At 38.0% G+C, this 16,518-nt stretch overlaps 1 protein-coding gene across 2 annotated transcripts in view; it reads right to left on the bottom strand.

Moving 5' to 3' along the window:
- WDR3 (WD repeat domain 3) overlaps window positions 1–16,518 on the bottom strand; it is a 28,768-nt gene that overhangs the window by 8,314 nt on the left and 3,936 nt on the right. For both annotated transcript variants that reach the window (XM_025994654.2, XM_025994652.2), the window contains exons 4-17: window positions 14,322–14,440; window positions 12,689–12,767; window positions 11,687–11,782; window positions 10,657–10,770; window positions 10,367–10,468; window positions 9,809–9,906; window positions 8,763–8,870; window positions 8,050–8,280; window positions 6,255–6,348; window positions 4,166–4,267; window positions 2,582–2,667; window positions 2,278–2,413; window positions 1,510–1,566; window positions 44–144 (exon numbers count right to left, since the gene is read on the bottom strand). In XM_025994654.2, coding sequence (XP_025850439.1) covers window positions 44–144; window positions 1,510–1,566; window positions 2,278–2,413; window positions 2,582–2,667; window positions 4,166–4,267; window positions 6,255–6,348; window positions 8,050–8,280; window positions 8,763–8,870; window positions 9,809–9,906; window positions 10,367–10,468; window positions 10,657–10,770; window positions 11,687–11,782; window positions 12,689–12,767; window positions 14,322–14,440 — 1,523 coding nt within the window. The remainder of the gene's footprint in view (window positions 1–43; window positions 145–1,509; window positions 1,567–2,277; window positions 2,414–2,581; window positions 2,668–4,165; window positions 4,268–6,254; window positions 6,349–8,049; window positions 8,281–8,762; window positions 8,871–9,808; window positions 9,907–10,366; window positions 10,469–10,656; window positions 10,771–11,686; window positions 11,783–12,688; window positions 12,768–14,321; window positions 14,441–16,518) is intronic.

Raw genomic sequence — 16,518 nt, forward strand, 5'->3', positions numbered from 1 at the left:
GAAGGAAATGATATGTACAGGTGACTCAAAGGTCTGCACCTACCTGTCATCATGTGCAAAGAGAGACTTATGGCAGTCTCCGAAGTCCAAGCCCCAGATTTTCACATTCCTGTCGGCAGAGCCCGTTGCTATTAGTGCCCCATCCTACAGAGGAAGAGGTAAACTGTGACTTTACTTGATTATCAGAAACTCTACAGTTAGATAAAACAAGATAAATCAGAACATTTAGCCCATTTCTCTCAGAAACATTAAAATCAATACCATGCAATTTCACCTCTATCAAGAGCACCTATTTCTCTGCTTTTACCTAAGATTTCCTTAAAAAGCTTGTTGAGTAAAAGCAAGAACTCTGCTGGTTCCAAAGTTTTTATACTGCTACAGGGTGGTGGTGTGCCTTGATGTCGGAATATGTTCTGAATTACAATATTGTAATTGTTTATATACTTCCTTAAATAGGACGAAGAATCTTGAATCTGTCATAGGATTTAGGGGAAGAGGGGAAGAGGAAGAAAGAAGAGTCTGGGAAAGAACCTACTAAAATGATTGCAACCCAGCCTTTTATCCTACATTCTCTATTTCTCTTATCCTACGTCAATGCCTCACTCAAATAGTTGTCAGCATAATAAGAACATCAGAAATATCTTGTGCTGTTCATGTACTAATCATAGACGGTGAGAGCATGGAATCCTTTCATAGAGACTAGGCACTGTCTTTAAATACATTATTCCCACTTTTATCCATAACTAGACGTTGCAAAAATATGATTTTGCTATGACTATAGTGCAAAATATTGTAAATGTCCAAATATGAAGCCAAGTTCTATCTTACTCACCAGCATCACCTTCTAGACTTTTTAAAATCTTTTGTATATTCAGGTGCTCTACCAATGATAGCATTTTATTTTTTAAATATTTTACTAATTTATTTGAGAGAGCAAGAGAAAGAGTGTGTGCACATGAGCAGGGGAGAGGCAGAGAGAGAGAAGCAGACTCCCCACTGAGCAGGGAGCCCAACTTGGGGCTTGATCCCAGGTCCCAGGATCATGATCTGAGCTGAAAGCAGATGCTTAACCAAAGGAGTAACCCAGGCTCCCCCGACCCTCCAATTATATATTTTAGACAACAAGATACTGGGGAATCCACAATAGGGAGTTAGTTCTAAGGATTAATTCAGATATTTGTGAACATATTCTGAAAACCCTAATGTAATTAATATATATGTATTATATACATATTATAATTATAATTAATTGTACTATACATATAGTACAATTACAATATTCGGAAAGTCTTAAAGTAATTAATATATATGTTTTATATACATTATAATTATAACGAATTTTACCATATATTATGATACAATTACAATATACATTGTTTTATGGTTTTTGGGTAAAGTCAGATATACAACGGGATAAAAAAATATTCAAAATGAAGATAGCAAGCCAAGAACCAAGAAAGTACTCTAGAAAAGACAACTTGTTACTCAGACACTTTAAATTTTACTTACATAAGAGATGTCCATGCATATAACAGGAAGTTTGTGTCCATAAAGTGAGAGAAAAAACTAAATATAAAAAATATATATATAAATAAATGATGTCTGTCTATAAGATACAGGCATTGTTTGTTACATGTGGATCTAAAATATAACTTTTAAAATCCTAAATGCTGTTCTGGATTGCTTTATATTTATATTTTCAGAGAAGACAAACCACTGTAGGCGGCTTGTACCTGTGCCTAGCACACAGACCCTGCGCACACTTGCCAACAACATTGCACTATGGAGGAGCTGGGGATGCCCCAGAAGCCTACTACTTCAGTCAGAATAGGACACAGGGACATTCTCTGCATCTTTTAGCTGAAAATACTGGGCAATTGCTTCCCAACAACATTCCCAGACCTGCTCCAGTCCTTCCGACTCTGGGTATAGGGCCCAGTAATCTATATTTTTAAAAGCAACCCAAATGATCCTGATTTACAGCCAAGCGTGGAATCACTGCCTAGGTGATGTAGCAATGCTCTTAAACTATTGGCTGCAACGGGATTTTGTGTCTACAGATTTTCTGAACTTATGAAATCTAACTTGCTTTAAACAAAATTTATGAACCAAAGGGTTCTTTAAAAGAATTCTAGCTTTCCTAATGCACCTACAATGTTTTGATTCACATAAACTTCTTCAGAAACATAACACTGCTGGGCAGTCAAGGCCACTTTACAGCCTCAACCCAATGGTCACTCAGACAGACAAAACTATTTCCAGGCATAATCACTGTACCTTTAAAGTGTCAACATAGAAAATTTTCACAGTACAGTCCAGCAAAGATACAGCTAACAGTTTTTGGTTGGGAGAGTAACGGACACAGAGAATGTCTTCATCTAGTTGTAAGGTTCGGGTTTGCTTCACAGAAAGTCTAGTACAACAGAAAACATCAAGAAAAAAAAATGAGCACTCTACAAAGACAGACAAAAATTCCAAGAACTCCCTGGAACACAAGGGAAATACACATGTCGAAAGCCCATTCAGGGGTTCCCCATTCTCATTCCCAAAAAAGGACACAAATTAAAAAACGTCTACTCACCTCTTCTGGGTACTATTTTCATCTTTTACCAATTCAAAATCCCAGAACTTGACAGATTTATCTGCACCACCTGTCACAAAGCCACGCTGAAAATCCAATGATATTGCAATTAAAAAATATTTTGCTACAGAAACTCTGGTAACTTATATATCAAAATTGTACAAAGGACCATTTTTATTTAACGGCATGGGAGAAGAATTAAGAAAAATGTGGTTCCTCCTTAATCCCTTTCATTGCTCTTTTGGGGCTGCTGCCACAGACTTTATTTGAAAATTCCTAGCAGGGGCAAATGGTTACTACTTCTAGTTATACTTTTGTTTACCACCAGGAAGACTCCGAACATTGTATGGTTTTTTCTTCCACCTAAGAAAGCACCAAATAAATTTGCTATTAAGTAATAAAATGGTTTGACAAATATACACAGATTGGATCATCAAGTTAAGTTTATTCAAAGTAACAACTCAGAAGGGTGTAAGTATATTCCTTCAATGTCCCTGCTCCAGGGGGACAGGAAATATATATTTTCAAATATATTTTATATATATTCAAATATATATAATAATATATATAAATATATATTATATATAAATGTAAACATATATAATATAAATATGTATTATATATATAAATGTAAATATATTCAAGTATATTTTAAAATTAAATATGTTTGAAAGTGTTTTCCAATATCAAGAAAATTACTCCCATTACATTGTAGTATTAAAGTACATAGAATATGGGTCAGAAAACTAGATCTCAAGTGTTCATTCTGCCATTTGAGATTAGTAACAAGCTTACGATGGTCCTTTAATGTTGCTGTAATGACAAAGACTAGTTTATAAAAACACTATAAAAATAGCAATAAGTGACACATGGATGTAAAAATACTTTGCAGAAAGAGAATCCTCTACAAATGCAAGATGTAATTACTATTTAAATCTTAAATGCTGTTCTGTTCTGACCCCAAATGGCATGACCCACTCTAAATTCCGGATTCCATTTTTTCCAAAAATTGTATCTACTTTTCAATGGATGAAGGTTTACCGCTATTGAGAAGATTCAAATGAATGGCCCACAATCTCTTATTATTGTCCAAAAAATATCTCAAAATGTTCTGAGCAATAGCACCATTACTGGAGTTAAGTACACAGTTCTCCAAGATGACTCCTTTCAAGGGAAGCACCCTGTTACTAACTTGAAAGAGCTGATATATTTGCTATAAACACTAGACTCAAAGTCATAGATGTATGGCCAAGAAGGAGAAAAGTTTACTCCATCCTCTGCATTTTATGGCTCAAGGGAATATTTCCTCTTAGGAAGTAGCACAAACCACTGGTGAAAACTCATGAGGGTAAGCAATTGGACATCTGATGATCAAGAGCAGCTGAAGGAGAATTCATTTGATAATGACAGCTATTCGTACTATGAGGCACATGATATGCCATCATATGGGAAATCTAAAGATTAGAAAAAAAAGTGGGCTTTCTTTAAAGAAACCCTGAAGAAACCTTTGTTAGGCAGGAGTAAAACCTGATGTAAGAAACGGGAAAGTACTAAAGTCCAGATCCTGACATCTGATTTAGTTACCTGATCTGGAGAGAGAGACAAGGACCATAAAGCTCCATCATGTGCATTTACTGTCTCCAGCAAATTTCCTGAGGCCAAGTCATAAAGCTGCAGCTTTCCTGTCTGTGGAAGACAAAAAATGAGCACTACTCCAATGAGCATACCCACAACCACCAAGATTCATGCCTACATAGTTCAGGAAAGATTTCATAGCCAAGTAGCAGCCATGTGGCGAATGGCTTAGCAAATGGATCCCCCATTCAATGCTCTGTGCTTCCTATGTGAATATATGCCGCTGATGTGCGGAGTTGACTCTGGCAAGGTTGCTCTGTGGCTAAACGACGCAGAAGAGTGCAACCTGGCAGTCCTGCACTATTGTCACTTTCACTATTGTCACTTCAGAAGGGAAATAGCATGGTCAGAGACAAGTGAGAAGACGATAGCAAATACACCTAAAAACCTTTCAAGTTTAATCAAATTTAAACGGTAACTGGCTTAACCAACTCTTCCCCCATCTAGTTTCCTCCTCTATGATACGCTGACAATAAGAAATAGAAATTTAGGGAAGGCAATGGACTTAAAAAAACAAACAAACAAACAAACAAAAACCCAAACCGCAAAAGCTTAGAAAACAATGAGCCATACTGTCTGCTTAGAATTTGGTATATGAAAAACAAAAAATTAAAAAACTAAAAAATGTATATATATGTATATGTAGAAATAAAAATAACGTGCCCACGTGCCCACAAGGCACAAACAGAACAGCAAAGCCTGCTCTCTGATGGGCTTTTGTATAGGGGTGGCAAGAATGTAGGTGGGAGACTCGAGTCCCAGGGCTGCCTCTTTCCAACCCTATGACTTTTGATGAATTCACCTCCAAGAGCCTGTTTTATCTGTAAAATGGGGTTCACAGCAACACCATCTCTAAGCTGGTGTGAGCATTAAATGAGCTTATGGACATTAACTGCCTCGCACAGGGACGGGGCTGGGGTCTATGGATTGTACTTAAGTCATACAGGTAGACTTCGAAAATATTTGCAAAATGCTCTCCACACACACACACACACACACACACACAAATAGGGGGACATTTGTTGAAAGAATGAATGAGAAGAGAAACTTAGAGTTTAATGTTTATTCCCTGACACTGATCCTAAAACCTCCCTGGCTTATTTTACATGTTTAGCTGGGCAAAAAAAATACCCATTGTGATACTGATGTTTACTAATTAAACAATCATGCACATATGACACAAGTTTAGGGGGATAACGATGACAAATCCTTGCAAAATACTTTTAAGTACTCCATAGACATATTCTTTTTTATTTTCACAGCTACTACTCCTACTACCCAGTAGTTCTGCTACCAGCTCTCATTTACTAGTTATTTACTATGAACAGTTTCTGTGCTAAGTGCTTTCCGTTGTGTGAAATAGGTTGTTTACCTAATCTTACAAGAGAAAACCAAGATGTATAGGGGCAAAGCCAAAGTTCTCATGCCTTGTGAGTGGAAATTCTAGAATTCAAACCTAGGTTTATGTAGTGTAAAAGCCATTGTGAAGAAGCACATGTCATCCTATTATATGGATAAGGAAACACCAGAAGAAATTTCAAGACCTGCTCCAAATTACCCATTCTAGAAGGGGGAGAATCTGAATCCAAATCTGTGTCTGCTTCTTCCTGCACGTTTATCTCCCAATCTGATTAGCAACTGGGAATGAGGATGGGTCAGTCTGTCTTTATTGAATGCTTCTACCTGTCAAGCATGATACTAGGTACTTTGTATATTTTATCATTAGTCCATCTCAAAACATAATTACATATGTGCTCATGAAAAGTCGAGCACCAAAACATGAATGATGGTTATTTCAAGGTCATGACTGTAATTTTCTTCCTCACAATTTGACATAAGGTTTGATTTTTTAAAAACAAAGAAAACAAAACTAAGAAGAAAAACCCCTCAAAAAAAAAGGGCAATAAACTACCGACCGTCTCATATTAGCCAGCTCTCATTCATTTCCAATATGCAAAAGAAGGACCCGAGTTCTCAAACAACTTTAAGAATACTGAGTAGAAGAGCCTCCAAATTCCAAGAAAAAGTCTCAGTGTACCTTTGTTCCTATGACCACCTGCCTATCACCAGGTACGAAGAATGAGCACAGTGCATATTCGCAGGTCATTGTGCGGATACACTGCAGTGTGGCCCTGTGAGAAAGAAGGAATAAAGAATTTGCATATTAAGAGAACCTGCTTCTCCATCTTAGAGGTCAGTGCGTTCATTCAACACACACATAGCCACACAGTTGGGCCCTCAGACACAATTATAGTCAAGAGAGAAAAACTTAAATGGCACTTATTTTCTTTTGTAGGGACTTCCTAATTCTAAGGAACAGAGATCATGTAAAAGCAGGGCAAAAAAAGCATCTGCTGAGCTCAACAGAGCCCAAGGTGCCACCATAAAGAAGTAATTGAGCCCACAGAATTACAAGTTGAATTAGCCTGTTATTAAGTATCTCTACAAGTAAAATTCACTTTATTAGACTACAAAGATTCATCCCTTCAACAGATTTACATCAAATGCTCATTTCATTCCACATTTAACAAATGGCAGATGCTATTTTAGGTGCTGGAGGTTTAACAGTGTGTTAAATAGAAATGGCCCTGAACCTTGTAAACTCTAACATTCTTCAGGAACAAGGCAAACACAAACTGATCTGACAGGTGATAGCAAGTGCTGCAGAGACACAACTTGGTGGGAGGGCAGGGGCAGTGAAGGAGCAGGACTGCCATTCAGTGACAAGATGGGGAGAAAGCCTGTATGTGAGGGGGAAGATGGTTCCAGAGACAAAGACCAGGAGCGCAACCCCCACAACAGGGGCTCGTTCTTGCTGTGTTTAAGAGATGAGAAAAGGCCAATGGGCTCTTGTGCGGCAGAAGGGGAGAGGAGTAAGAGTTGAGGTCTGTGAGTACTATGGCTTCTAGGCAGAGTGAGGTGGAATTGCTGGGAGTGATACCAATTCCATTATGAAGGGCACCCTGGCAGCTGCATGGAGAATGGGCTATGGTGGGGCACACAGCAGAGATCCGTCAGGAAGCTATCACGCCGACTCCAGGGAGAGGCAAGGGCAGATGGGAATTGGTGGTAGCAGCACGGGTGACATGCAGTTGGATGCTGGCTAAGTTCTGAAAGTGGAGCTCACAGCATGTGCCAGTGACCTGGACATAGGATATGAGAGAATGGCCACAAGCATCTGGGGGAGAACAACTGGAAGGAAGTAATTACTTTTGAAGAAGATGGGGATGTCTGCAGGAACACGCGGGGAGATCATGGGAGAAATAAGATCACAAGCACTGTCTGGGACATATAAAAAATGGAGATGCCCAATTAGACATCCAGGTGTTGATACAAACCAAAGACTTGGGTGTAAGGGTTTGATGTTCACGGAAAGGCTGAGGCCAGAGAAAGAAATTTATGTGTCATCAGCATAGAGAAAGCTGCAGAAAGTGAGTGTAGACAGAGACAGGGTTTAAAGACTACCCTAAAGTATTCTAACACCTAGAGGTCAGAAAGGTAAGGTCATATAGGAGATTAAGTAAAAAGCTGGGCAGTACTCAGAGCCTACTAGAATTTAAGGAGTAAGCAGTCTGTTTGCACATTTTTCTCTAGCCATGTATAGGGACAAGCTTCAGATGTGGAATAAGCTTGTGGGAGTTTTTTGGCATCAAATTTAAAAAGGCAACATTTCCTATTCTAAACTCCACAGGTCTGCAGTCAAGATATATGCTGAGAGAATTATAATGTAGGGCCTTAAGAGATTAACAACTAACTGTCCAGAGTACTAACACCTCATTCACAGGGAAGAAAAGACAGCTTGATAAAGTGATGGAGAGCACCATTTCACAAACCTGTTCCATATTTTCACGGAATCTGCCGCAGCCGAAAGGACGGCAATATTATCGGAGCTGAAAGACAGTGTCCGCACGTCGCTGCGGTGTCCCCCAATGGTGATTCTGCTGGTCCTGACAGGCTGAGGGGCAGGCGCAGATGGGTGCAGGGAATACAATTCCACCAAGTTGTTCTGCAACAGGAAGACTGCCTTTAATTCTCCTTGAGGTGAATGAATCAAGTCAAAGGATCTGCATGAGAAAAGAATTCATAAATGTTCTTACCACCATCTTCACTCACAAGGTTAACTTTTTCTAGTAGAGAGGCTTCACAACGTGTCCTCAATCTATGTGACGTTTGAGCAAGTATAAAGAATTTTACAGTAAGTGCTGAGTATTAAAGTAAAAAAGACCTATGCTCAGATATTGGATCTGACATGTATCTTGCTTTTATGTATATAATTTTTATTAAGTGACCTCAAATTGTTTTGGAACACGGGACATAGATTTTTTCTTTTTAATGGCAGCAGAAAAGACGACTAAACAAATAGAAACGGTTATTATAATAAAACAAATATGAGATGAGTAAGTGGGCCCATGGTGAGGACAGATATCCATGATCACTATCTCCTCTAGACCGCTTACAAATAGCATGAAAAAGCCAATACAAGTTTGTAGCTTATTATTTCTATAATATTGCTCTCAGGTACTTCAAATTCTATACTTTTACTCACTTGATTTTGGCAGAAGTTTTAATATTAGCCACCCGTTGGATTTCATCTTGCAGAGTCATTTTGACATCAACTTCAAGGTCTTCTTCCTCGCCTTTTGAAGAATTTAATCTAGAGGGGGAAAAAAAGACAATCATGCTATCACTTTTCTAGAAGCAGCTTTGTTATTACATGAGTCAAGGTATGGCTCCAAGACCCACAACCTGCATGATCCTGGGAGTCACTTCATCACACAGGATTACCATGAGAATTAGATAACGCAGCATGAGTAGAAATGCTTTGGGAACCAGTGTCATAAACTTTTATTCCATTTAATGGGTACCTTCAACAAGTGGATTCTTTTTCTTTTTTTTTTTTTTTTTTAAACAAGTGGATTCTGAAGGCAACACCCCATGAAATTTCCTGGGGCAAGTAAGCCTTTGTAATTCAAATTATTCCAATGAAATGTAACCAGTTAACTTTTCTATCTTCAAGACTTTACAGAGGATCCATTAAGCAGCACTTCTCAATCCAACCATGTCAAATAAATCAGAGGTTTCAAAAGATTTACCAAGTCAGGTGACAACTTATTTGAGTCTTGATAAATTTCGACCACTGTAGAACAGCAGATTTCTGTGGTTACTATAACACCTATTCCAAGGTGATACTGCACCCAAATGTCAGTTTTATAGTTCTTCTCCTCACAGCCCCCAAGCCGAGCATTATGTGACCCAACTTCCTTCTGTAAGGGCTGCTGTCACTGAAGATACCTTTTGGCTTGAGAACTAAATCATTTAGAAACTATTTTTAAAGATTTGTATAGCCTTTCTAATTCTATGTGACTCTGAGCTCACAACTCAGCATATACTAGTTATGAAGCCATACTAGAGAGCAGAAATTTAAAACACGGCCTATCAGCACTCCATGATGTCTTCTCTAGCTTTGAACAGTGATTACTAACACAGTAATTATTTCCTTAAAGAAGCCATGGTTTTTCTGTCAGTACTGTGTGGCCCACCCAAGATACTTTAATAATAGTAATTATCAAAACAAAACAAAACAAAACACACTTTGCTTTCTTTCTAGCTTTCTTCATCTTCTTATCCATTTTCTTCTGAACTTCGGCTTTGGAAAGGACGCAGAACACTTCTAGCACAGAGTCAGTTCCCTAGAAAGGCAAAAGTTGGTGTTGAGTCCAGCCAGGACAGGCAATTTGTAACATAGCTTTTTCTCAGTAAGACCTAAACAATAATGTTCCTTTTTCTTTTTCTTTCAACCTTACTGGTTGTACTACAGTCTCCAGGACTGCTGTCTTATGTGTGAAGTGGGAATACCATTTCCTACTCCCAGCATTGCTCTGAAGACCAAAGTGGAAGCCAGGTAATGCTTTAAAACTGCTCAGAAAAGCACACACTTAATGCTTGCTAACAATAAGAACAACTATAGTAACTATTACTGTGTTATGCTAATAGAAGCTAGGGATTACAGGTCTATACAGCAGCACATATTGAATTGCTAATATGACAGGGGGGGGGGGGAATTAATCTCTACACTGAATATAAAACAAGCACCAGTTTCTGAAAGGAAGAGCCCCGTGCCTATAGCTGTCTCCTACAACCGGTACTCACGTGGCAAGCTAGAATCCTGCCTGTCCTGTCGACCGCAAGGTTCACAACTCTGTCCCTTCCTTCCCGCATGAGGGAGCCAACTTTTCTGCATGTAAGGATACGCTATGGAAGAAGCAAGGGAGAAGACCAAGGTTAAATACAAATCTCTGAAAACATATGATTCTATAAGAGATGCAGGTGATAAAGATATTCCCTAAAATGGAGATAACTGCCAAATTTTTAAATTAAATAATCTCCAGTTCTCGCTTTTCCCACAACTGAACTCAAATGAAAGTAAAAAAAGGAATTACATCCTCAGGAGTTTCATCTGTCTCTGGGATTCCATCCTCAGGCTCGTGTGTATCCTGTATTTCTGGGGAAGACCCTTTACTTTTCTTGGGTTCTGGTTCTTCTAAGTCTTCTACCTGTTTTATAAAAATGGGAGAATAAAAGCTGAAATAATATGTCGCAGGAAGTGACTCTTTAACCCTAATGACTTACAAACCCATCCTTATAGCCACGAATAACTTCCATTTAGTGCTCTCTTTGATCAATCCTCTTCGACAGTAGGATACTTAACCAGGGTACATTAAAAACTGACTACGGAATTGCAACCAAAACAATATCCACTATACTGTCTCTGACAACTTCCCAAAATATACAGAGTAAGGTTTAGCAACTGTGATTTAGACGGAGGTGAAAAAATGATGACGGACTCTTCATTAACTTTAAAACTTTCTTAAGTGAAAGAGCTACCTACCATATTTTGGGGGAAAGATGCCAGTCTGACAAGGAGAACTACAAAGGTAATCCAGAAATGAAAAGATAAAGCCTAGCCTACTATGGTAGAATGCACCAGGATAGCTACTGAACACAACACTACACACCTGCCTCCAGCTAAACCTGGGGTCTATAAACTTTTTTCCACACAAAATCTGTGAGGATCTGAGAAAGTTATAGTCTCAGAACATCTATGTTTATATACACACACACAAATTTTACATAGACTTTTGCCTAAGGGGAAAGGCTCACAGACATCCTGAAGTCCATCCATGGACACCCAAAGGTCCAGGAATACCATTCTGAGAACTCCACCAACTAAGCACCAGAAGGTGTAAGCCTAAAACTATCCTTCTTCAACCTCAGATAAATGAGGGCAACTGAGCTAATAATGAAGAGAAAAATTCTGATTAGAAGTTGGAAGCCATCAGTGTGATAAAATTCCTTCTAGCACTACCGAAGCTTACTCAATAATCATAACTGATTCTAAATTCAATGAGCCTATGACATTGCTAAAACATGGCATTGCCCATGGCCAAAAAAAAAAAAAAAAGCAATTACCTCTTGCAGATAAGTTATGTCCCAAGCCCTCAGCTCACTGTCAGAAGACCCAGTGATGAGTCGCTTTTCTTCTGACACCAGGACCAACCCCCACACCTGTAAAGTATAAGAAGATTCAAATAACATGATTTATAAGAGACTCCAGGATATATAATGTGACATTTCAAAAATCTAAGAATACTACCACTAGTGAAATCTCTTTGGCATTTGCAAAACCTAATGTTAAGGTAACCCTTTCAAAATACACTAAAAGAAATCTCACTTTTGGAAAGAAAATATAGCCTGTGGTAGAACTGTTGCTTATGAAGTAAACTTGAAGTTTCTCTGTAATTTCCTACCCTTAAATTTAGATAATGGCTGTTCAGCAAAAATCCTAACTAGAATCCACTCAAATGATGATTTTAAGTCTGGTACTTCTTTGCTTTCAGCCATACTTTGCAAACAAAAGGTATCCTATTGATGTCTATTATATAATTTTCAGCCTCAGATATCTAAGAACAATGAAAAGAACAATACTGTTGTGAATCAACAGTCAAGGAATCTCTTTTGCTTTTCCTCATCATTGACTCCAGTATGTTTTTGAAAGCCTGGTATGAACAAAGCATGGAGGATGCAAAGATATAAAATATTCCCTGATCTCTATTGAAAATACCTATATTTGGGGAACTATTATAATGGCTACGACTTGCTGTTTACGTGTCACCGGGCCAGGCACTGTTAATACAGTATCATTAAACCTCCATATCAAAAAGGTGGATACATTATTTAAAAATGATGAAACTCATATTCATGAATCAGAAACTTATCCAAGGCCACTTTTTACTAAATGCCATTGCAGCTGTATCTGCTCCGACAGCTGGTGTTTCCTCCACCACCTGTCTTTCAAGACAGTACATGACGATTATCGTGTGTAGTGAAAACAAAGGGCCATGAAACGCCCGGGGAAGGAAAACATCTTTTCCTTTTGCCTTGCCATTCTTTGGCCCATGACCCTACATGTACCTCAGTTCGGTGGCCAACCATTGTTTTAAAGCAGTGCTGGGTGTCAAGGTCCCACCATTTCACCATGGTATCTTTCCCACTAAAAAAAGAAAAAGGAGAAAAATCTTATTAGGGAAAATCAGCAAATGGGAGGTCAAGGACACATTTGTTGCCTTTAAAAAGATATACCTAGCAACAATGTCTAATATTACTATTCCACCTCACTTTTTAAAAAGAGTCTTAATTTCCATTATTAGGTAGGAAATACAAAGTTTCACCTTTAAGCAGCCCAGGATTCAGTGTCAAGGAATAAAGATGCCAACCTGTGGCCCATCAGCACAGCACCCACGCTCCCCCAGTGTCCTACAAAAAGCTCTCACATCTCTTCTGCTAACGGCTTCCACGTATAGCTGGTCTCCACATCCTGAAACTGCCTCCTCTGTGAGGCCTTGACTCCTTCCAATTCATTTCTGTATGCGAATCTGAATTTAAGTTCTGCTGCCTGAACTATTTTCATAGCTTATCTGGTTTCTTTGTCCATTCCTGTGCCTTCATTACATCTAATAAACTATCAGATAATCTCAATTTTTTTAAACTTTCACTAGCTCAAGGTTCTCTATAAAATCGAAATCAGGCTCTTCAGCACCACTTTCAAAACCTCTCATTAACTGGCTGAGTTTCCCTGACACTGAGCTCTATTCCTCCTGCCTCAAATGTCTCCTCTCCCTTGTTTCTTCACTAATAGAAATCTAATATAATCCTCCTTGAAGACCAAACTGGGAAAAAAAAAAAAAAAATCCCAAAAAATCCAACTTATAAAGTCTTTCCAATACAATCCTGCCTCACATTATTTCCTTTCTTTTACACAGTTGACCCCTGTACAATGAGGGGGTTCGGGGTCAACCCCCTCCCCACCAGCATGGTCAAAAATCCTCATATACTGCTGACTCATTCAAAACCTAGACACACCAATGTGCCATCCCACGGGAACTAACCCATCAATGGCATGGCATTCAGTACTCCTTCATAACTGCTTCTGAGTCATTACTATAGTTCTTCTAGTTAATGCTGGCAAACCTTAGGATCACAAACCTTCCTGGGTGGCCATTCCTTAGGTTGGGTAATTATTATATTAGGTTGAATCATATGAAATTGCTGATATTTGGCCTATTATGTTTGACTACATAAATGGAAATTTGAAATGGTTCACCCTAATAGATGTTCAGAAGGCCTACGTATAAAGGACATCTGTTCTCAAAAGGCAGGCAAATCAAATACTTGGTATTCACCTCTGCCCACACCTCCACATTCTGTTCTGCTTTCCTGACTTTGTAGGGATCCAGAAAGCAGACCGCTCATTCTATAAAAGGCATGTTAAAGTTTAAGAAACATGGAAAAGCTAATACCAGAGGATAATAATGATGAACCAGAAAAGGAATTAAAAAATGCTAGAAATAACTCTGGATAGCTTCTATGATACTACTGGGGAGAAGAGGGAAGCAGAGAGGAAAGCAGAAGGCCGAAGAGGAAGAAGCTAGAACCTGTGCCTGAGGGTAGTCTGGATGAATGAGGAAGGATCAAGGCAAATTCTGTTATTGAAACCCTCTGCAATGCATTTACAAAGTAAAGAATTGGAAATGAAAATGTTATATACCTAGTAACTAGCAGATTCTTTTCTCTTAGAAACAATGCTTGTGTGACGGCGTCCTTATGCCCCTTAAGACGGTAGAGGCCACTTTCATTGATCACATCCCACACGATAGTATCTGTGTCCTAAAGGATTCAGATAATACAAAGAATTTTCTTTACCACATCAGGCCTTGACAAACAATAGGATGTAATATTTTTATTACATTAAAAATTTAGAAAACATACAGAAAAGTTTAGAGGAAATAAACAGCCGTTTAATTCTACCATACAGATATAACCACCGTAGATAATGTTGTTTTATACTACTACAATCCAACATCTAGATTATTTTCAGAAATAGCATGCGATCATGCTATTCATATCCTTTTATAACGACCTTTTTCCATTATTTTAAAATATTTCTATTTTTCCATATCCTTCCAGATTATTCTCATTTTCAATGATCACATAATAATCAATCCTAAAGATATACCATAATCCATTTAAACATTTTCCTACTTTAGCCATTTAGATAGTTTCCAATTTTCTGCTATTATAAATATGTGGAAATGAACATTCTTGTACATGAATCTTTGTAGAATACCTCGGATCAGAATACTATAAAGGGAAATTCTTAGGTTAAAAGGTATTTCTGTTTTTAAAGTTTGCAATTCATCATGACAAGGCGATCAATTTAAATTGCATCACTCTATAGATCCACCAAGGATATGAATGACAAGGCCAGTTTTCCCATCTCCTCAGCTCTGGATATTATTAGTTTCTCAAAAAGCGCTGCCAACTTCAGAAGTTACAAATGCTGTCTCAGTATTTATTGGATTTACATTTCTGAATACTGATGAGAAATTCCACCCATACTCTGTGGGGAGTACTGGCCACTGGTATCTCTCTTGAAATGCTAAGTCGTGTCTTTCGTCTTCCTTTGGATCTTTGCTTGTAACTTATTAAGAGATGAATGATATTAATCCTTTTTATATTGAAAATATTAAATACTTCCTCTTTTTCAATATTCTTTAACTTTTTTCCCAGTTTCATTGGGAAACAATTGACATACATGGCTGTATAAGTAATGAGTACATACAGCATGATCTATCTTCTCACACAAAATAAAAAGAAAAGAAAAAAGACAAAAGGAAAAAAAAATCCTCAATGTGAGAACTCTTTCTAGGACTTACTCTTCTTTTTTGTTTGTTTTTAATTTAAATTCAATTAATTAACAGATAATGTATCATTAGTTTTAGAGGTAGAGTTCAGTGATTCATCCGTCTTATATAAAACCCGTGCTCATTACATCATGTGCCTTTCTCTTAGGACTTACTCTTAACAATTTTCCTATTTCTTTTAAATCTACAAATGTTTCAAATGTAAACATTAAATCTATCAATCTTTTCCTTTACGATTTCTTTGTTTGCTGATATGCTTCAAGTCTTTTTCTACCATGGTATCAGATAAATATCTACTAACATATCTTTTAGTTTGCTTAAAATATCTTCAATACAAAAGTCTTTAATCTGTGACTCATTTTGGTAGATGGCATAAAGCTAACTTACATTATCCCCCTGCATACTTAGCCAACTGTCTAAGTATTGCTTTATAAGTAATTCATTTTTATATACATCAGAAATGTCATTTTTAAAATACACTACTTAGGGGTGCCCGGGTGGCTCAGTCGGTTAAGCAGCTGACTCTGGCTCAGGTCATGATCTCAGGGTCCTGGGAGAGAGCCCCAAATCAGGCTCCCTGCACAGTGGAGAGCCTGTTTCTCCCTCTGCCTCTACCCCCTGCTCATTCTCTCTCTGTCAAATAAATGAATAAATAAAAATAAAATACACTAATATGAAAGTGGATTTGAGTCTGGGATTCCCATTTGGTTGCAATAATCTACCTAGTTTATATTGATAGTGGATTAGTTTAACACCTTTTTTTTTTTTTTTTTTTTTTTTTTACATTATTTATTTGAGAGAGAGAGAGTGAGCCAGCAGTGGGGAAAGGCAGAGGGAAAGGGCAAAGCGGACTCCCTATTGAGCAAGGAGCCTGATGGCAGGCTTCAATCCCAGGACCCGGGGATCATAATCTGAGCCGAAGGCAGACGCTTAACTGAGACACCCAGGTGCCCCCAGTTTAACACATTTTAAATTAGGACTTCATAATGCATCTTAATATTGAAAACTCCTAAAAAGAAATCTCTGAAAAAAAAATTAAAA

Source organism: Vulpes vulpes, chromosome 8 (assembly GCF_048418805.1).
Source record: "Vulpes vulpes isolate BD-2025 chromosome 8, VulVul3, whole genome shotgun sequence".
NCBI lineage: Eukaryota > Metazoa > Chordata > Mammalia > Carnivora > Canidae > Vulpes > Vulpes vulpes.